The 22,447-nt window shown below is 44.4% G+C and overlaps 4 protein-coding genes across 6 annotated transcripts in view; all 4 read left to right on the forward strand.

Annotated features, from left to right (window-relative positions):
• The window catches only part of LOC126035470 (E3 ubiquitin-protein ligase KCMF1-like), a 94,605-nt gene extending 87,312 nt beyond the window's left edge, over positions 1-7,293 (forward strand). Inside the window, exons 6-7 of the mRNA XM_049794096.1 lie at positions 4,358-4,637; positions 5,993-7,293. Coding sequence (XP_049650053.1) covers positions 4,358-4,637; positions 5,993-6,245 — 533 coding nt within the window. The 3' untranslated portion in view covers positions 6,246-7,293. The remainder of the gene's footprint in view (positions 1-4,357; positions 4,638-5,992) is intronic.
• Positions 1-22,447, forward strand: part of LOC126035480 (microtubule-associated protein RP/EB family member 1-like) — a 281,270-nt gene that overhangs the window by 176,817 nt on the left and 82,006 nt on the right. The gene's annotated exons all lie outside the window — the stretch shown is intronic.
• Positions 1-22,447, forward strand: part of LOC126035473 (uncharacterized) — a 309,976-nt gene that overhangs the window by 63,941 nt on the left and 223,588 nt on the right. The window lies entirely within an intron of this gene.
• LOC126035483 (uncharacterized) overlaps positions 1-22,447 on the forward strand; it is a 187,573-nt gene that overhangs the window by 19,704 nt on the left and 145,422 nt on the right. The window lies entirely within an intron of this gene.

Raw genomic sequence — 22,447 nt, forward strand, 5'->3', positions numbered from 1 at the left:
CCACCCGATCAAGGGGAGCCTGTTGATGAAGTGTTCTTACTTCAACTGCAGGAAAGCATCATGCTCGCAGGCTCTGATCCTGCTGGGGAATGTGAAGAAGGCTGAGGTGCTCAACAATTTTTTGCCTCAGTTTTCAGTGGTAATCTCTCTTCCCACATATCTCAGGCCCCTGAACCTCAGGGTGGGGACTGGGGGAGCAAAGATCCTCCCACTGTAAGAGAAGATCAGGTTCAAGACCACCTGAGGAACCTGAACATACATAAGTCTATGGGACCTGAGAAGATGCATCCCAGGGCCCTGTGGGAATTGGCTGATATAGTTGCCAAGCCATTCTCCATCATATTTGAAAAGACATGATGCTCAGGTGAAGCCCTCAGTGACTGGAAAAAGGGAAACATCATGCCCGTTTTTAAAAAGGAGGACCCTGGGAACTACCGACCAGTCAGCCTCACCTCTGTGCCCAGTAAGATCATGGAACAGATCCTCCTGGAAGACATGTCAAGGCATACGGAAGGCAGGGAGGAGATTAGAGACAGCCAGCATGGCTTCAGCAAGGGCAAATCATGCCCGACTAATCTAGTGGTGTTCTACGATGGAGTGACTGCGTCAGTGGACAAGGGAAGAGCTACAGGTGTCATCTACGTGGACTTCTGTAAGGCCTTTGATACAGTCCCCTCACAACATTCTTGCCTCTAAATTGGAGAGATATGGGTTTGACGGAAGTACTGTTAGATGGATGAGGAATTGTCTGGATGGCTGCATCCAAAGAGTTTCAGGCTCAATGTCCAAGTGGAAACCAGTAACAAGTGGTGTCCCTCAAGGGTCTGTACTGGGACCAGTACTATTTAATATCTTTATCAATGATATAGACAGTGGGATTGACTATACCCTCAGCAAGTTTGTGGATGACACCAAGCTGAGTGGTGTAGTTGATTCCCTAGAGGGAAGGGATGCCATCCAGAAGGACCTTGGCAGGCTTGAGGAGTGGGCCCATGGGAACCTCATGAAGTTCAACAAGGCCAAGTGCAAGGTCCTGCATCCAGCTCTGGGGTCCCCAGTACAATAAAGACATGGACCTGTTAGAGCAGGTCCAGAGGAGGACCACAAAAGTGGTCAGAGGGCTGGAACACCCCTCCTATGAAGAAAGACTGAGTGAGTTGGGGTTGTTCAGCCTGAAGAGAAGGCTCTGTGGAGACCTTATTCCAGCCTTTCAATATATAAAGGGAGGCTTATAAGAAAGACAAAGTTGGTGGGTTTTTTTTATCAGGGCCTGTTGTGATAGGGCAAGGGGCAATGGTTTTAAACTGAAAGAATATAGGTTTAGATTGGACATAAGGAAGAAATTTTTTTACGATGAGGGTGGTGAGATGCTGGGATGGGTTTCCCAGGGAAGTTGTGGATGCCCCATCCCTGGAAGTGTTCAAGGTCAGGTCGGACGGGGCGTTGAGCAACCTGATCTAGTGAAAGATGTCCCTGCCCATGGCAGGGGGGTAGGACTAGATGATCTTTAAAGGTCCCTTCCAACCCAAACCATTTGGTTTCTGTGTCATATTTTGGTCAGGTTTAGGAGAATTTTCAAGGGGGAGGTGTCTCATTTTTAACTTCCAACAATCACGCAGGGATGTTTTTAGGATTTACAGATATAATCTGTAAGTATTTTTTCAACTTTGTGATTTTCAAGAATAAGTTCTCTGTAAAGATGTAAAAATAAAAATTGACCAAGAAGTTGATTTTTAAGAGAGCTATAATTTGTCCTAATGTAAAATCTTAAGACATCAATCTTAGACTCATATAGTGGAAGATGGTAAGTGTCAGGGAAACTTCAGAACTTCCTGTACTTAGATAAGTTCCTGATATTATCTGCCTTTGCTTCAGTTCCTGGATGGGCATGAATGTTTAAAGTGGAGCTTCTTATTGTTAGGCTATGATTCCTTGAGAGGCAGTGAACCAACTTTAAGAGTGCATTGCTTTTGAAAGAGGAAGCTGCAGCTCCACACCCCATCCCACCCCCCCTTTCCATAGGCATAGTTCCTTTGCCTCTGTTGTGCTGGCTGCTCAGGCCCTCTGTGAGCTGATTTAACTTATTGAAATGGCAGAAAAATAATAGAAAAATTTCATTTGGAATTGACCTCTGCAGGTTGTCTATTTCCAAACCCTTTCTCAAAGGAGGTCTATTTAGATCAGGTTGATCAGGTTGCTCAAGGCCTCATTCAGTTGAGTTTTGAATGCCTCCAAGGACAGATCCTACAACCTCTCTGGGCAACCTGTTCTAATATTTAAAAACCTTCATGCTTTAAAAGGGGGGAGTGGGGGGGGGGGGGATACAAAAAATAAAACCCTTTGGATGTAATTGGAATTTCCCATGTTCCCTTCGCTGACTCTTGTCCTATTGCTGTATGCCTCTGGGAAGAGTCTAGCTTAGTCTTCTCTCTATCTTCTAATCGGGTAGATTCAGACAGCAATAAGGTATCTTCCAAAGTATTCTTTTCCAGGCTGAACAAACCCAGTTCTCCCACTCTTTCCTCATGCACTATGTTTCAGCATCTTGATCATCTTGGTGGCCCTCCACTGGACTTGCTCCATTATTTCCATGTGTGTCTTGTCCTGGGGAGCCTAAAACTGGACACAGCACTCTGGATGTGGCTTCACCAGTGCCAAATAGAGGGGAAGAATCACTTCCCAGGACCTGCTGGCTGCACTCCTACTACTAAAACTATCCCAGCAAAAGAGGATGAAAAATTTTCTGTCATCTTAATGAGTTAAGTTAGGTTTTGGATCTGCAAAGCACTAAAGTTGGTGCAAGAAGGGAGGATGTTTGTGTGTCCTGGAGTGCAAGACTTCCTCTTACTGTTACAGCGGGTGTTAGTTCAGCTGAGTTAAATGTGAAGTGGCTGCCTTGGTTTGTTTCAGCCTCACAAGGCCTTCCCATTTAGGAGCATGTGTAATAAAATAGTATTCCTTTGAGTCTTGTCTGTCATCTTTTTTTTTTTTTTTTTTTGTGAAAGTAATATATTTTTTGTGTTCAGAGAATGTAGTGCAGCCTGGCTGAGTGTCTGTGTCATGCCAAGCCTGTGTCTCAAATTCACATCTGCTACCAGGGTTCTGTTAAGCTGTACTCAAAGTGATCTTACAAACAGTGAGGAAAAATACATGTCTTAACTGGCAGTGTTATTTATAAGTCTTCCTTTGTATTAGAGTAATAATTAGTACATACTACCAGAAGTTAGAATTTGTGCTTGTAACAGACCTGTAAATATTATTATTTATTTATTTTTCTCCTTGTGGTGGTTATCAGTAATTAGTGAAATAAAATATTATTGGCAGTTAATCTTGATATGATTAGCTGTGCTGATTAAAAGTGACTTAAGCATTAACTGTTGGCATTCCAAGCGTTCCTGATGCAAAGAGCTACTGTATTGTGCTTTATTCCCTTAAGAAAAGCCTAGTTTCAAAGGATTATATCTTGAAAGAAAGATGGAAGGAAAATTTTTATGACCTGTAATAACAACTTGCAGCTTTAATGAGGGTTGGATGGATAGGGGAAAAAAATAATCTACTACTACTGCCCTCCTTGCATCAAACACAACAAAGTAGTACTTACAACTTTGTGTGGAATATAATCTGTAGTAAATCACTGAGCAATAACTTATTATTAACATTTATTTTGGGAAATGCTTAGCATGGACAGAATTTGTCACAGTCTTAAACTCTGGAGGAAAGGAATCCAGGCTTGACTTATTTATTTAATTATTTTATTGTTGGAATTTATCTCTTTCCAGCAGAGGTTGAAAGTCTCACAAAAAAGCCCTGCTGTGGTCAAATATTTTTCATATAATACAACATTTGAAAAACCTTTCTGAACTGAGTATTTTCTAAAAATGTCTGAAATGATGCTGTAATATTTGTCTTTTCTGCAGCACAGCTTCCCTCTGGAATATGTATTGAAGGTACTACCAACTGAAGTCAGAATTGAAGTGATTTCTTAGTCAATAACTATTTTGACTTGAAGATAAAACTTTAGAGAATTGTTGCACAGGATATTGCTTATATGGTATTCCCCATAGGTTAACTCTTATTGGTTTAAAAAGCTTTAAGCTTTAATCCTCTTATTTGTGCACAGTTCTTTACTCTAGATGATTCTTAATCTTCCTTACCCTATGGGCTTTGAGATATGGGATTCTTGTAACGGATAGCCCATGAAGCTTTTCAAATCAATATGATTTGTTCATTAATTTCTTTGATGAAAGGTTTTAGAAAGCAAAGGAATTGATATACTGGTGTTCAGGAAATATTTATGCTGTTGTGTGATATATATTTAAGCAGATTTCACTGTAGAAACTTTTCTCTTTTCTGGCAGAGCTTTTATCTCAGTTATCAGGCGTGAGACGTTCTGCAGGGCAGCTCAATTCTTCTGGCCCTTCTGCTTCTCAGTTACAGCAGCTGCAGATGCAACTGCAGTTGGAGCGACAGCATGCACAGGCAGCAAGACAACAACTGGAGACTGCACGCAATGCAACTAGACGCACTAACACAAGCAACATCCCAACCACTCTTGCACAATCTATAGCATCAACCAATGCATCTAACATAGAAAACAATCAGCAGACTATACAGAATTCCCAGTTTCTTCTTACAAGGTAACTTGTTCTGTGGTTTTAACTCTTCTGCCATTTCTGTTTTCCTTGGTCTTGTTATGGACATAGAGTCCAGTGAAACTTCTTCTGCCAGATCCCTAATGAAGTTTGTAGTTGAGATACTATGCTTTTGTTTGCATTTGTAACATCTCCTTTTCAACCCTGATGTGTATTTGTTCCTAGGCAATGAATAAATATTACTTGCTGTTTCTCAATTTGAAGAGATATTACTTTGGTAAACTGTGCTTCTTTACCCTACTACTTCTGGTAAAACAAGAGCCTTTACAATAATATGTTTCAAACTTTTATGCTGATAATGTGAGGGGACAGAAGTTAAAAGGCAGTTTTATTTAATAGGAAATGAATCTTTAATGAAGGCTGAAGGTTGAATAGAGGTTTGTATATAAAGTATCTTGGATGAAAAAAGCAAATAAGGAATGTGCTATTAATAAGCAGAATATATATCTGTTTCAGAAGGTATACTTGGATCCTAAAGTTCTATAGAATAGAATAGTTCAATTGGAAGGGACCTACAATGATCATCTAGTCCATTCTGCTATAAAATAGTTGCCCACTCTCGTTCCAGCTCTTTTTGGAGGTTTAGAATATTGATTTTCTAAATTCAAGGGGGGGGGTGTTTTTCAATTACATGTTGAGAAAGAGCACAGGCATTTAAACAGTTTCTGTGTCTAGAAACCTAGGTCAGAACAAGTTATTGCTGTCATGCTGATTTTTATCAAAACTTGTCATAATATCTCAATCCAAAACTTTTTGAAAATAATAACTTTAATGAAAGTATCTGCAAATCTCAGTCACTGATCTTGTGAGCTAGGATACAACTGGAGTAAGCAATTTCCTTGCTTCTATTAGGTGATGGTGCATGCACTGATAAGTGAAGTGAATGATGTACTGTGCTTTGGGAATCTCTGGGCGTTATGTGTGTAGTAATGTATTTTGTGTCATGCTTGCATTTAGAAGTTGTCCTGGGGACAAAATGAGCACTTAAGGGATGACTAGAGAGTTTTAACACCCCTTAAAAGAAAACCCCTCTGAAGGGAAAGAAACTTCAGAAATAGCTATTTTTTTCTTCAGTCTTAAAATCTACTTCTATGAAGTTTTTTTTGAAGCATCTAGGAATAAGTTTGTTAAATGTCTGTATTCTTGCATCAGGAGTGCCAGGTATTGTCAGACCTGTACATGTCAAAAGAAGTGCAGCAGTACCTAGGTTGTTTCTCAAAGGAATGGCTTTCAGATGTTATTCAGCATTTGTCAGTCCAGCTGTTTAGGCAATTAGGGAAAGCCCATTTTGTTGATGATACTACTAAGCCTATCTTCTCTCTTTCTGTGATACTATGCAGGTTGAATGATCCTAAGATGTCAGAAGCAGAGCGTCAGTCAAAGGAAAGTGAACGGGCAGACCGCAGCTTGTTTGTTCAAGAGCTTCTACTGTCCACTTTGATGCAGGAAGAAAGTTCCTCCTCAGATGAGGATGAACGGGGAGAGATTGCTGATTTTGGTGCTATGGGCTGTGTAGATATTATGCCTCTAGATGTTGCTTTAGAAAACCTAAATTTAAAAGAGAATAATAAAGGAAATGAGCCTCCTCTTTGATGGCATCCCACTTTGCAGACAATGTCCTCTGTGCTGTATTTGCCAATGAAAGTGGACAACAACTATCTTGGGTTTGTTTTAGTGATTGTAATTTCAGGTCTGTCACTCTTGTTACATTGTGTACATTCAAAGGAAGAGAGAAAAGATATATACGATAATCATTTCCACTTAACCAATTTTTACTTTTAGCAGGTAAATATAGGTTGCAGCGCGGAGAAAAAAGCTCTGCATCCTGTAGCTCAACGTGCAAAAAGCTCTCCTAATACTCCACATTCAAACTGAAGAGGAAAAAAAGAAAAATCTCTAATGAAGCTGCTGTGTGTATTTATGAATATTAATGAATAAAAATTGCTTGGATGGTTTACCTTAACTACTGCATGATTATTTTTTTTTTTGCAGCATGCATGAGTTCTAGTGACCTTATCATTTAAAAAATGTAAGTACAAGGAGTAAAACTATAAAACCCTAAAGCTTTTCCATTATTCAAAGGTAATGTGACCAAAAAAAAAAAAAAATTAATGCTCACTAGCAGTTTGTGGCCATGAAGTAGCCTTTGAGTAACACATGACCAATGACCTTTTTATGTTCTCTCCCTGGGTATTAATGCAAGTTCTGCAGTGGGCTATATTTTTGCTTCCGGAGTGTGACATTTTGCTATATTGTGACCACTATGTTGCCCTATTAGACATCATATCCATGTGGAATTGAATTTTGTATTCATCTGTAGGAGACAAAAACCAAGGGCCACTACTGGAATCTACTACAAAGGGCTTCTGTGTGCCCTAAAACCAAATTTTGTTCACCTTTCTTTAAAGTTTTCCTTTTTGTGTTAAATATACTTTATTTAGGTGGAAATGATTCATATATTCACAGTCGGGGGGGTGACCTTGATTATGTTGTCTTAGTTCTAAGCCTTCACGATCCTTATCATTTTGAGTTATTTATGTATTTGCTTCATAGTTTGCAGAGACTCCTTAGTATCAGGAGAGCTTGAGGATTTGACTTCCCAGATATCTCCATATGTTACAATTGAATTCTTAATGCTAACTTCTTATCAACCTTTATTTATTGGGGTTTTGGGTTATATTTCTGACAAAAAATAAAGCCTTTTTAACTGAGTCATGCTACATATTCACCTATACTGTTAATCCTATAAGGTTTTTTTGTATGGATTATTATAATAGCCCCAAAGCAAGGGATGGCAAGGCTTTAGTTATTTGGAATGTAAAGTTAGCTTATAAAGATAAAAACGCACACAACTTCTGAAAATTAGACTTGAAAACCTGATGATGTTCCCAAGAGAACTGTGATATGTGTGTTAATCTAACAGTAACAAAAGAAGCTACCCCATAGGTTGACATTTTAGTTCCATTCTTATTTTCTCAATTCTCAAATTCTGATTGTTTCCATTTAATACTGTATTAGCATTGTTTTTTCTTTTAGTCTCTGCAACAGAAAATGTTTTAAGGGAACTTTTTACACTAGTCTTCTGATTATCTCAGAAGTTACCCTCAGTAAAGATTCTTTTTTAATTGATTGTTGAGAATGTTTAAAAAAAAATCAAGCTGCAGTCTTTTCGAACACATATTCTGCACATTACAAAAAGACTCAGTTCAATAAAGCATTTTAAGGGCTCCTGTTCAGTTGATTCTTTGGTGATGATGTATTATCCAGATAGCTGTAGAAGAAATTCTGGAATTAAACTGTCCTTCACAACTGTACACAAAGCCATTTACTTGTATGCACCCATTAACCCTGGGTGATTTATATAAACACTTTTTTTTAAAGTGCATATTCTGTGCAGTGCATGTAGCAGTGATTAAGCATGTAATCTTATAGCTTCATAGGTACATGCATTGAATTTCTAGAAAAGACTTGTTTAAAAACAGTATCTTAATGAATATTAATTTTTATTTAAAAATCTATATATAGCTGGTCTATTGAGGATGTTTACGTCACAGGGTTTGCAAACTCCATTCTGCTTTTACATAAAGCACTTGGAAAGCCTGCGAACTCTTGCTGTCCATGTTTATTATTAGAATCAGTATCAGCTAGCTTACATTTAAAATTAAATTTAGTTACTGCTTTAACTCCTCTAAGAATCACAGGTGTGTTAGATTTTGTTAGCTTAGAAATAATGCCAAACAGCAACTGGTAGAGTGTTGTTCTAGCACTCTGCTGATGAGTATTTGCAGGGAAGTGTTCTTCATTGAAAGAATGTTCCCCAGAATTATATTTTTGTTACTTTCAAAATACTGATGTTTATTTTCATAATGCTGTGAGCTATAGTGAAAATAGCCGTTGAGAACTTTTCAAGGGGAGTCTGGAGGGGATATCACATAATTCCCTACCTTAAGACCACCACTTTAGAAAACAGGGCCCTAGCATTCGGCATGCCTGACATTCACGAGAAGTCTGTTGAATACTGTGCATTTGTGTGAGAGAAGTTTGTTTTCCCAAAAATGTGACACAGCCTGGGACAATCTTTGCAGAGAGGCTACATCTATGAATAGAGAGCACATCTGGAATTTGGTGTGCTCTCCTATGAATTTGCACCTCAGAGCTCAGACATGGCTTGCTTCTGCTTCCTCTGTTTAATCAGCCAAGAATCTATGTTGCCTTATGGAGTATGGAAGTTGTGTTGAATTTTGCAGGGGAGGGTAGGGTGCCCATGTGCACTTAGACTGAGTCTTGCAAGATGGCAAATAAGACTCTACCTGTGTGAGGATGTTGACCTTTGTGTGTGTGTGTGTGTTAGCTCTGGAGACCAGTGGACTGTTAGGTCAGCTTGGTCTTTTACCTGCATTCTGTGCTGACTGAAAGCACTATAGCTGTCCTTAGTATGATGCTGATACTGAGCTTACAAGTGCTGCAAAAATGATCCCTTCAGGGGGGATAAGGGCATATTCATATATAGAAATGGGAAGAGATGTGAAGTTTTTTGAAGCAGTTGGGGAACAAGTCCTCCTTTAGGTGCCTGTGGGTACTTATGTTTAGTATGTATGGTGCAATTCAGACTATTTGCAACTCTTCTAATCTGGTTTAACCAGGTTTTTCATCTGTTTGGTACTGTGCTAGAAGCAGACATTTGCATGAGGTGGGTGGAACATGGAACAGAATGAAATTGCATTTTAATTTAAACATCTCTGGGGATTTGGAGGTAATCAGTCAAATGAGATGGCCAGGAGATGAAGTGGTTAACTACATCTTTACTAGTATTATAACTGGTTCTGGAGACTGTCAGACCTACTAAACCTCTCAGTAGAAAGCCTTTATGGCTGTAACTACTTCCACTGGGTAGGTTTTTTTGGAAACGAGGCTTTGTTCTTCCCACAGGAGTTTCTTGGTCCTTTCACTTCAATAATGTTGTTAGCCTTTGTCAGCTTCACCTACTGGAAGCTTTTCTGTTTTGTGGGAGTAAAGAGTATTTGCTTTGATTGGGTCATTGTTCCTGTTTATGGAGAGAGACAAAGTTGTTATTGCTGTAGCAGGGAAAGGACAGTCCAGCCCTTAGCAAATACTTTGGGAAATGAGTGGGGGTAGAAACATGACATTTGGTCTGTATGAGATTTGGGTCTTGGATGGAAATATGATGGGTTGCAAACTAAGTATGCGATGTGCTCAGCAGTCTGGGCTCAGCACACAAAGATAATATATTCATAGTGATTCCACACAGAAGGTACCAGCATGATTGCTCATCTGACATGCAGTGAGGCTGGAAGTGGAACCATGAGCTTTGGCAGTACTTCTAACTTGTATATCTCCCTCTGTCTTTGAAAGAAATTAGTCTTTTTTTTAACCTATCTTAGGTGTGTTATTTAAGGGTGTGGACTCCTACAGATTACTTAAGGACACTGTAGCTTGCTTCAAAAGCCAAGTGTCTGCATGTGCATGCATGTGGTGGGTTGACCCTAGCTGGATGCTAGGTGCCCACCAAAGCTGCTCTATCGCTCCCCCTCTCAGCTAGACAGGGGAGAGAAAATATAACAAAAGGCTTGTGGGTCGAGATAAGGACAGGGCAAACCATCACGGGCAAAACAGACTCGACTTGGGGAAACTTAACTAAATTTATTATCAATCCAATCAGAGTAGGGTAATGAGAAATAAAACCAAATCTTAAAACACATTTCCCCCACCCCTCCCTTCTTCCCAGGCATAGCTTCACTCCTGAATTCTCTACCTAACACACACACACACACCCCGAGCAGTGCAAGGGGACAGGGAATGGGGGTTGTGGTCAGTTCATCACATTGTCTCTGCCACTCCTTCCTCTTCAGGGGTAGGACTCATCACACTCTTCCCCTGCTCCAGCGTGGGGTCCCTCCCACGGGAGACAGTCCTCCATGAACTTCTCCAACGTGGGTCCTTCCCATGGGCTGCAGTTCTTCACAAACTGCTCCAGCATGGGACCCTTTCACAGCATGCAGTCCTTCAGGAACAGACTGCTCCAGTGTGGGTCCCCTGTGGGGTCACAAGTCCTGCCAGAAAACCTGTTCCAGCATGGGCTCCTCTCTCCATGGGTCTGCAGGTCCTGCCAGAGGCCTGCTCCAGTGCAGGCTTCCCACGGGGTCACAGCCTCCTTTGGGCACCCACCTGCTCCGGCGTGGGGTCCTCCACGGGCTGCAGGTGGATATCTACTCCACCGTGGACCTCCATGGGCTGCAGGGAGACAGCCTGCCTCACCATGGTCTTCACCACAGGCTGCGAGGGAGCCTCTGCTCTGGCACCTGGAGCATCTCCTCCCCTTCCTTCCTCACCGACCTTGGTGTCTGCAGGATTCTCTCACATATTCTCAATCCTCTCCTCTGGCTGCTGTTCTCTAGTGAGATTTTTCCCCCTTCTTAAATGTGTTATCACAGAGGTGCTACCACTGTCTTTGGCTTGGCTTTGGCCAGCGACAGGTCCATCTTACAGCTGGCTGGCATTGATTCTATTGGACATAGGGGAAGCTTCCGGCATCTTCTCACAGAAGCCACCCCTGTAGCCGCCTAGCTACCCAAACCTTGCCAAATAAACCCATTACAATGTATTTCTGGCTTTGGGCCCCTGTCTGTTCATAGAATCATGGAATAGTTGAGGTTGGAAGGGACGCCTGGAGGTCACCTGGTCCAAACCCCCTGCTCAAGCAGGGCCACCTAGAGCCAGTTGCCCAAGACCATCTCCAGACATCTTTTGAATATCTCCAAGGAGGGAAACTCCACAATCTCTCTGGGGAACCTGTTCCAGTGCCTAGTCACCCTTACAGTGAAGAAGTGTTTCCTGATTCTCAGCCAGAACCTCCTGTGTTTCTGTTTGTGCCCATTGTCTCTTGTCCTCTCACTAGACACCACTGAAAAGAGCCTGGCTCCCTCTTCTATGGACCCTCCCTTCAGGTATTTGTACACATTGATGAGATCCCCCTGAGCCTTCTCCAGGCTAAACAGTCCCAGCTCTCTCAGCCTTTCCTCATAGGAGAGATGCTCCAATCCCTTAATCATTTTCATGGCCCTTGTTGGACTCTGCAACATGTTCATGTCTCTCTTGTACTGAGGAGCCTGGAACTAGACACAATACTCCAGGTGTGGCCTCACCAGTGCTGAGTAGAGGGGAAGGTTCATCTCCCTCAACCTGCTGGCAACACTCCTCCTAAGGAAGCCCAGGATACTGTTTGCCCTCTTTGTGGCAAGGGCATGTTGCTGGCTCATGTTCAACCTAGTGTCCACTAGGACCCCCAGGTCCTTTTCTGCAAAGCTGCTTTCTAGCTGGGTGGCCCCCAGCATGTACTGGTGCTTGGGGTTGTTCCTCCCCAGGTGCAGGGCTTTGCTCTTCCCCTTGTTGAACTTCATGAGGTTCATGTCAGCCCATTTCTCTAGCTTGTCCAGGTCCCTCTGGATGGCAGCATGACCCTCTGGTGTATTAGTCACTCCTCCCAGTTTTGTGCCATCTGCAAACTTGCTGAGGGTACACTGTGGCCCATCATCCAGATCATTAATGAAGAGGCTGAGCAGCTAAAAGGGTGCTTGACCCTCCCTAATCAAGGGGCAGTTGTAACAAAGGCTCCAGACACCCTTGGGTCAAGGGCAGCTGATCATGCTTATTAGAAGCTGCTAGAGCTTCCTCAGACCCATATCCTTGTGGCTCTCCCTACCTCATCCTTAACTAGCAGCAGCAGGCATCCTCACATTTCTCAGAGGGTTCCCAGGTGTTCCTCGATGATTCTGGATCTTATCTCCAGAAGCTGCAAAGCAGAACCAAGAGACTGCTGTACAAGCTGCTGCCTCTGTTGGCTGTGCTTTTGGGAGGGAATAAAGGTGATTCTTTGCTATTACACAAAGAAGCCTCAGTCCTGTCAGATGGTGCTAAACAGTGAATGTGTTTGGTGTTTGCTACCTCTCTTCTAGTTGCATCATTTCCTTTCCTCCTCTCTGGCAACCTCAGCTTTACTGCTGGCTGTGCTTTGTTTACCAAAACAAAAGGGAATAGCTTGTTGTGATTAGTTAATCTTATTCACTCTGTGCTGGTTTTGGCTGGGATATAGTTAAATTTTTTTCATAGTAGCTAGTATGGAGCTATGTTTTGGATTTGTGCTGAAAACAGTGATGATAATGCAGGGGTGTTTTCATTATTGCTGAGCAGTGCTTACACAGCACCAAGGCCTTTTCCGCCTCTCACCCCACCAGTGAGTAGGCTCTTCTCTCTGCCCCCACTTTCCCTGCCCAAGGTCTCAGCCTCTGCCTTTCTTCCTCTTTCTCAGTGCCTCACACCCCTCACCCTTCGCCTCTCTCTCTCTCTGCCTCTCCTATCCCCCTCTCTCTAAGTGTCCCTTGGGATGTCTGAATATGTCCCTCTCGGCCGACACACACACACACACACCCCCGCCCCTCAGTTACAGTCCCTCTTTATCTCAGTCTCACCCTCTCTCTAAGTCTCATGAAGTTCATCAAGGGGAAATGCCAAGTCCTGCACCTAGGGAAGAAGAAATCCATGCACCAATATATGCTGGGGTACATCAAGCTGGAAAGCAGCTCGGCAGAGAAGACCTGGGGGTTCTGATGGACAGGGTGGTGAGTTGACCTTGACTGGTCGCCAGGTGCCCACCAAGCTGCTCTATCACTCCTCCTCCTCAACAGGACAGAGGGGAGTGTGAGAGACTGAAAAAGTTAATGTCTCAAACATTGTGGTGGGGCAAGTTCTGCCTAACGACGAATTCTGCATAACAATGAACCCTGCATAGCAAGGAACTACAGGTGAAAAGAAGCCTATCATCACAGGTTATCAGCAACAGGATGGGGAGGGCATGCCAGAGGGTGCTCAGCTCTGTGTTCTGATATGCTGTTCTGATATGCTGAGCAGAGCAGCTCACCATGCATGGCCAAAGATCAAACAATGGTCATGTCTGTGGGAAAGGAGAAGCTGTGCCCCAAACAACCCCCAAGCCCACTGACCCATTTCCCAAAAGTTCTGAAAGCAGAAACCACGCATGACACCTAATTAGCTCGAGTGCCTGCCTCAAGGAGGGGTAAGGAGATGATAAAAAGGGCACGAATTGAAGCCCCACGTGAGTGTGCCCACCGGAACTGGACCCCTCAGCCGACTGGACCAACACTGGACCCAGGACTGGTTAAATCTTTCTCTTTTCTTTTCCTTTTTCTCTCTCTGTCTTGCTCTCTCTTTCTCTCTACTTTTTCATAATCCCTACACCTCATCCCTTTAAGACATAAAACCGTTGACCAAGTCTGGGACTAGGAGTGGATCTAGCCGCCCCTAGGCTCCTCTCTGAGAAGGAGTCTAGAAAGCAAGGGGGTCCACTCTGAACCTCATTACTCAATGGGAGGGCTCTCCTAATTTTCTTCCCTGAATTGATGTATATGGTTACCATGGGTTACATGGTTTACTGAGGCAGTTCCATGCCAATTCTTGTTGTGAGAAACCACGCCACCTACTGTTAACGCCCTCCAAATTCATGTTGCTTCTGCCACGAATAAAATGTTTAACTGATTTTTTGTTGTCGTTTCACCTTAATTTAGCCCGAGGGAATTCCAAATTCACCACGACCCCTCCCTGGTCTCTCCAGTCTGGGTCGTAACAGGGAGAAAGTACGATGAAAAGCTCAAGGGTTGGGATAAGGACAGGGAGATCACTGAGTAATTACCATCAGGGGCAGAACAGACTTGACTGGGAGAAATTAGTTTAATTAAACAGAGTAGGACAATGAGAAATAAGAACAAATATAAAATGCCTTCCCCCACCCCTCCCTTCTTCACAGGTTCAACTTCACTCCCAACTCTTCTACCTCCTTTTCCCTCCCTAAACGGCACAGGGGGATGGGGAATGGGGGTTGCAGTCAGTTCATAACGCATCATCTCTGGTGCTCCTTCCTCCTCACGCTCTTCCCCTGCTCCAGCATGGTGTCCCTCCCACAGGATACAGTCCTTCATGAACTGCTCCAACATGGGTCCTTCCCATGGGGTACAGTCCTTCAGGAACAGACTGCTCCTGCATGGGTCCTTTCCACAGGGTCACAAGTCCTGCCAGCAAAATTGCTCCTGAGTGAGCTCCTCTCCATGGGCTGCAGCTTCCTTCAGGGCACATCCACCTGCTCTGGTGTGGGGTCCTCCACAGGCTGCAGGGTGGATATCTGCTGTGATGTGGGGCTGCAGGGGGACAACCTGCATCACCATGGTCTTCTCCACAGGCTGCAGGGGAATCTCTGCTCTGCTGCCTGGAGTGTCTCCTCCCCTTCCTTCTTCACTGACCTCGGTGTCTGCAGGGTTGTTTCTCTCACTCCTCTCTCACAGCTGCTGCTGTGCAGCTTTTTTTACCCTTTCTTGAATATGTTATCACAGAGGTGCTACCACAGTCACTGATTGGCTCAGCTTTGGCCAGCAGTTGGTCCATCTTGTAGCTGGCTGGAACTGCCTCTGTCTGAAATGGGGGCAGTTCCCTGGTGTCTTCTCACAGAAGTCACCCCAGCAGCCCCTCCCACTACCATAATCTTGCCATGTAAAGCCAATACTGACACCAAGTTGAACATGAGCCAGCAATTGGTATCCTGGGCTGCATTAGAACTTGCCAGCAGGTTGAGAGATGATCCGTCCTTTATCAGCACTGGTGAGGCCACACCTGCAGTATTGTGTCCAGTTCTAGTCTAGGCTCTTCAGTACAAGAGAAGCATGGACATGCTGGAGAGAGTCCAGCAAAGAGCCACAAAGATGATTAAGCGTTTGGAGCATCTCTCCTATGAGGAAAGGCTGAGAGAGCTGGGACTGTTTAGCCTGGAGAAGAGAAGGCTTGGGGAGGAGTTCATCAATGTATATAAATACCTGAAGGGAGGGTGCAAGGAGGACAGAGCCAGGCTCTTTTCAGTGGTGCCCAGTGACAAGACAAGAGGCAATGGGCACCAGCTGAAACACAGGAGGTTCCATCTGAGAATCAGGAAACACTTTTTCACTGTAAGGGTGACTGAGTGTCCTGGTTTCAGCTGGGATAGAGTTAACTGTCTTCCTAGTAGCTGGTACAGTGCTATGTTTTGAGTTCAGTATGCAAAGAATGTTGATAACACACTGATGTTTTCAGTTGGTGCTCAGTATTGTTTAGACTATAGTCAAGGATTTTCCAGCTTCTCATGCCCAGCCAGGGCACAAAAAGTTGGCACAGGACACAACCAGGGCACCTGACCCAAACTGGCCAATGGTGTATTCCATACCATGGGACATCCCATCTAGTATAGGAACTGGGAAGTGGGGGCGGGGAATCGCGGCTCGGGGACTAGCTGGGTGTCGGTCGGCGGGTGGTGAACAATTGCCCTGCGCATCATTTGTACATTCCAATCCTTTTATTACTACTGTTGTAATTTTATTAGTGTTATCATTATCATTATTAGTTTCTTCTTTTCTGTTCTATTAAACCGTTCTTATCTCAACCCAGGAGTTTTACTTTTTTTTCCTGATTTTCTCGCCCATCCCACTGGATGGGGGGGAGTGAGTGAGCGGCTGTGTGGTGCTTAGTTGCTGGCTGGGGTTAAACCACAACACTGAGCACTGGAACAGGTTCCCCAGAGAGATTGTGGAGTTTCCCTCCTTGGAGATATTCAAAAGATGTCTGGAGATGGTCTTGGGCAACTGGCTCTAGGTGGCCCTGCTTGAGCAGGGGGTTTGGACCAGGTGACCTCCATGCGTCCCTTCCAACCTCAACTATTCTGTGATTTGGTGAACATGTGCATGGGGATAATAAGGAAAAGACCCTAAAGGTGTTATAGACGCTTGTGACAAATTGGAGGAGCCAATTTGTAGTGAATAAAAAAGGTCGAATTTATTAGCAAGCGATAAAAGAGCAAAACAGCGCTGGGCGGCCGGGGAGGCAGTGCTCCGCCAAAAGCTCGCAACTTTCTGTTATAGTTACATTCCTTTTATACAGTTTATGCACCCCTCCCTTGTCAATCTTCACCTTGTCTTGTTTCTCTCTTTTTTTTTTCCTTTGTTTGTGTAGGTTCATTATTGGGCGGATTCGGTCCATCTTCTCAAGGGGAAGTGTCTTTTTGATGTAGAATGTCTTTTGTTGTGGAGATATGTAGTCGTGGTAGAGTTAATCCCCTTATCTAGTAAATTATAGCTGTTGTCTTTCTCTTCCTTATCTAGTAAGTTATATTTGTTATTTTTCCTCGTGATTTTTACGCAACATTTAAGCAAGCCCTGCTTTTCTTGTTTGGTTTTTTTTTTACACAAAGCATTCATTTAATTACAATGTGTGTCTTCCCCCTTCCCGATTAGTATGTAAGTAAATTATCATATTGTTGTTTTAACATCATTAGCCGAATTGATTCTATTCTGCTTTGAACAAGGGCTACAACTTTTATCTAAAATACACGGACCAAAGGTCAAGATTAGCAGTAAGACTTTTAGGGGTAATTGTGGAGAATGTCTCTACCCCCATGTGCGATTTCATGAACAAAGTTAACCCGTTCATTACAAAGGGTTCCCAAAAAGAACATGCAAATCAGAAGATCTGGTCAATGGGACTATGAATCCCAAACTGGATTTTGAGGTATCTCATAGAGTGTGTGTGTGTGTGGGGGGGGGGGAGATCCCTTTGCCCATGGTTGTGGGCAATCTTACAGCTAGCTACCTGTAAGATCATTATGGTGTGCAGGCTGGTCCTATATGTGTTTCCTTATCCTTAGGGCACTGCTGAAAAGAAGTAGAAGAGGACTGAGTATGCAACCAAGACTGTCCTGTTAGTGATTACTGTGAAAGCAGCAAGACCAAGGCTTTGGGACAGAGACTGCATCCCTATGCTCTTAGAGATCACAGCTACTGCAGAAAGATCAAGTGGCTCAGTAAGAGCAATGGGGGTGCTGCAGAGCTGAAAGACCATATTTATTTCCAGGCACAAAGGACTAGCAGGTAGGATAGTGGTGATAAAAGAGCTGATAGGGCTGTTAAAAGGGCTGGTGGGATTGTTTTCCTGTTTCAAGCAAAACAGAAAAAAAACCCCTCACACCAAACCTGCTAATTACAAAAGCTAAATGAATTCTGTGTCGCTGCAAGTGTCTTGTTTGCAAGGGGTTATGGGGACCACAAGGGCCCCATATGCAAACTGCTTTTCTGAACTTGGTGGGCCACTGAACATGTCTCCCACTAGAGTAGAAGATGACCCCCTAGAAGGAACTTCCCAGTTACTGCAGCCCTGTCCTGCTTTTGGCTGGGACAGAGTTAATTGTCTTCCTAGTAGCTGGTATAGTGTTATGTTTTTGAGCTAGGTATGAAAAGAATGTTGATAACACAACAATGTTTTCAGTTGTTGCTAAGTAGTATTTAGACTAAGTCAAGGATTTTGCAGCTTCTCATGTCCAACCAACAAGAAGGCTGGAGAGGCACAAGCAGTTCAGAGGGGGCACAGCCAGGACAGCTGACCCAAAGTGGCCAAAGGGGTATTCCATACCATGTGACATCATGCCTAGTATATAAACTGGGGGAGTTGGCCTGGGGGGGGTCGTGGTTTAACCCCAGCCAGCAACTAAGCACCATGCAGCTGCTCACTCACTCCACCCCCGCCCCGACCTAGTGGGATGGGGGAGAGAATCAGGAAAAAGAAGTAAAACTCGTGGGTTGAGATAAGAACAGTTTAATAGAATAGAAAAGAAGAAACTAATAATGGTAATGATAACACTAATAAAAAGACAACAGTAATAATAAAAGGATTGGAATATACAAGTAATGCACAATGCAATTGCTCACCACTCACCAACCAATGCCCAGTTAGTTCCCGAGCAGCAATCCACACCCCATACCCCCCCTGTCCAACTTCCCCCAGTTTATATACTAGGCATGGCGTCACATGGTATGGAATACCCCTTTGGCCACTTTGGGTGAGCTGTCCTGGTTGTATCCCCTCCCAACTTCTTGTGCCCCTCCAGCCTTTTTGCTGTCTGGGCATGAGAAGCTGAAAAATCCTTGACTTTTAGTCTAAACATTACTTAACAACAACTGAAAACATCAGTGTGTTATCAACATTCTTCTCATACTGAATCCAAGCCATAACACTATACCAGCTACTAGGAAGACGATTAACTCTGTCCCAGCCAAAAGCAGGACAGGTGAGCAATTGCATTGTGCATCACTTGTTTTGTATATTCCAATTCTCTCTTTCAGCCCCTCTCTCGTTAAGTCTATTTTGGCATGGATCAGTCTTGCACTCTCTTGTTTTTGTGCTCACGTGCTCTCTTGTCCTTGACCTCTTCCCCTGCTCTCGCCCCCCCCCCCCCTCTCTCTCAGCCATGGGCGCTGACCTCTCTCTGCCCCTGCCCCCCCCGGTGTTGTCCACTGTATCTCGACCCCCACCCAGCAATCTCTCTCCCTCTCCCTCTCCCTGTCTCATTCTCTCCCCTTCCTCTGACCTCAATATCTCTCTCTCACCCCCACCCCCCAGCCTTGGCCTCTTTCTTTTGGTCTTGCCCCCATCTCGGCCACTCTCAGTTTAGATTCCTCTTTCTCTTTAGGTCTCTCTTTTTCTTGTCTCAAACTCTGTTGATCACACTCTCTTTCTCAGCATCTCTCTCTCTCCCCCCCTTCCTCCCCCCCCCTTCTCTGTCATAGCATAGCTCCCCCCATATCTGCCTCTCTCTGTCCTTCTCTTGGTTTTGCCCCCCTCGGCCTTTGAATCTCTTTTTGTCTCAGCTTCTCTCCCTCTCCCCCCTCTCCCCCCCCCCGGCCTATCGCTTTCTCTCTTGCCCTTGCCTTTCACCCCCATCTTGGCTGCACATTCTTTCTTACAGCCTTTGGATCTCTTCCTCTCCCCCAGCCCCCCGCTATCTGTCTCCCACCCCCACCCCCCCCCACCCCGGTCTATGGATGCCTTTCTCTCTTTTCCTCAGTCCCACCCTCTCTTGGTCTCAGTACCTCTCTCTCTTTCAGACTCAGTCTCACTTTCTTGGTCTGTCTTTCTCAGTCTCGACCCCCTCTCTGTATTTGGATCTCACTGCCCCCACTTGTCTGTCTGTCTCCCCCCCCCAAGGTCTCATAGTGTGTGTGTGTATGTGTGTGTGTGTGTCTCCCCCCCCGCCACGTCCTCTCTCTCTTCCACTCAGCCTTGGCAAGTCTATCTTGCTTGATCTTGCTTGATCCCCACCCCTCTCTGTCCTTCTGCCTGTCCCTCTGGCTGTCTCGGCCTCCGTCTTTCACTCTCTTATCACCCTATCTCTCTTTGCATGTACCAAACTCTCTCCCCCCCCCCCCCCCCCCACAGCCTCTCTTGGCCTCAGCCTCTCCTTTTCAGTCACGTGGCCCCTCTCTCACTCTCAGTGTGCCCCCCCCCCAATCTCTCAGTGTGTGCCCCTCTCTTTTTCTCTTAGTATCTCACCCCCCTCAGGCCCCCTGCCCTGCCTTTCTCTCCCTGTAAGTCTCTCTTGGTTCCACACTCAATCCCAGTGTGCCCCTCTCCCTACTTTGGGCTCACTCTTCCAGTCTATCTCCCCTCCTCCCTGTGCCATGCTCTCTCTTGGTCTCTGTAGTAATCCTGACCAGAAGACCATTGTACACTGAGGAGTCTCTTACAGTCTCTCTCTGCATCTCGTTCTAGCTGTGCCTCTTTTTATTCTCTGTCATGCTCCCCCTCCGCGTTTCTCCCTGTCTCTCTCTCCCTGTCCCCTTTGTATTTTTCCTTGGTTTCTAGCTCTGTCTCTTTGTCATTCTCCTCTTTTCTGGCTGACATTCTCCCCCTCTGTCTCTTCAGCTCTCTCTCATTCACTCTCTTTGCCTCCATGTCTCTGATTTGTTGTCCGTGTCTCCCTCTCTGTCCATTCCCCCCTCCCTCTGTCTCTCTTCCTCTTATTCTGTCTGCCTCTCTATGTCTCTCTGACACCCCCCCTCAATAGCTATCTCACTGTCTTTTTATCTTGCTTTTTTTCTCACTCCTTTTCTGGTATGTTGTCTCTCTTTCCATTTATCTCTGTGTCGCACTCTCTATTTCTCTGTATGCCTCCCCCATCCCTTGTCTGTCACACACTCTTTTTCTCTCTCCTGCCAGTGTCACTCACGCACTCTCCCTGTGTCTCCCTGGCTTTCTTTGTGTGTCTGGCTCTCTCTGCACATCTCTCTCTCCCCCCTCCCCTCCCCTCCCCTCCCCCTCTCTCCTTTGCTGCCTTTTTTTCCTCTCACGGTTTTAGGGTGTCATTCTCTCTCCCCTCATCTCTCTGTCTGTCCACTATTTCTCTGCCTGTCATTCTCTCTCCCCACCTCTCCCCACTTCTCTCACTAATGCTCTCTTGGTGTCTCTCCCATGCCCCCCCCCCCCGTGGTCTGTCCACCCCTCTCTCCCCCTTGGTGTCTCTACCTCTCTGTTTCCCTGCCTCCTCACTCATTCTCTGTCTCTCTCCCCATCTCACTTTCTCTCCAATCCTTTCTCTGCCTCATCCCCTCTTGATCTGCCCCTCTCCCTCTCAGCCTCCCTCCCCTCTCACTCTCTCTCTCTAATCCCCCCATCTAGTTTTCTCTGTCCCCCTGCCTCTCTCACTGTCTCTGCCATATCAGCGCTCTCCCTCCCTCCCTTTCTCTCATTACCTAACTCTCTTTATAGCTCCCTCTCTTCCTCTCTCTGTCCTGTGCTCTTGTGCCCATGTGCCCCCCTCTCTTTCCCCCTCCTCCCTTTCTCCTCTCCTTCCCTTTCTGGGGAGGGAAGATCTGTTTTAACCTTGTCCTCCTGCTTCCTCCCTTGGTCCATCTGAAATGCAGCAAGCAAACATACTTGCTTTTAAGATTTAATAGAACTGCATGCAACATCAATTCTAAACTTAAAAGCACAGCAGAATAAGCTCATGGCATGATTAATATGCCCAGATGTGAGTGCAGAGACCCCTGAGCTAACTCTTTTCAAGTCTGGAACCAGCACAATCACTTTCACCTGGCCTTATGGCTCAAGTCAGTGGTAACCTACAGATCTCCATGCACTGTAGGCAACAGCATCAATTATTGTTCTTTCCCATTGCAGATTGACTAAATTTCTTGTTATATAGTTTACATCTGCTTTGCATTATCTGTGTGATCCTGAATAATCACCTACTGGATGCAGAAGGCACCACCAGCTAACATCTTATACAGCAAAGAGTACTTCACATTCAAAACTATGTTTTTAACATGAACTGTGCTTTAACTGCTCCTTATAACAGAGTAAGAAACAGAGAGAAAACAAGCATTAAAATTTTTATAGAAGCCTTTATTTACAACTTAACAACTGTGCACTTTTTTGTTGCCTTGGAAGCACTAGTTTATTTGGGAAAATATTAAATGTTTTAATTCTAATGACCATTACCAAGTATTTTTTGTCTATATACAAATATGTATATTGCTACCACTACCACGACAACCTGGTAGTTACAGAAGCCATAGGTGAACTGAAATGGGAAAATAATTTTTTGACACTGTAGGAATCCAGTCTCCTACAGAAAATATAGCACTGGCAATTTCATAAATAGGTATTTTGGTAACTGGTCAAAACCTAATTCAGGACTATCAAAGAAGTTGTTATTAAGAAAGTAAAACAGTTTTCTATGCAGCACAAATGAATTTAGCATATCATAGACATGGTGGAGATCACTGTTGAGTTGTGACTGAAATTTGCAGTCACTTAATGACAGAAATGCTAATCTAATCTAATTAAAATAGCCAGCACAGTTGCTGGAAGTTACTAGTGCCACCCGATGTTTCTCTGCTGCATTAAGTGGACTCAAA

This window comes from Accipiter gentilis, chromosome W (assembly GCF_929443795.1).
Source record: "Accipiter gentilis chromosome W, bAccGen1.1, whole genome shotgun sequence".
NCBI classification, from domain to species: domain Eukaryota; kingdom Metazoa; phylum Chordata; class Aves; order Accipitriformes; family Accipitridae; genus Astur; species Astur gentilis.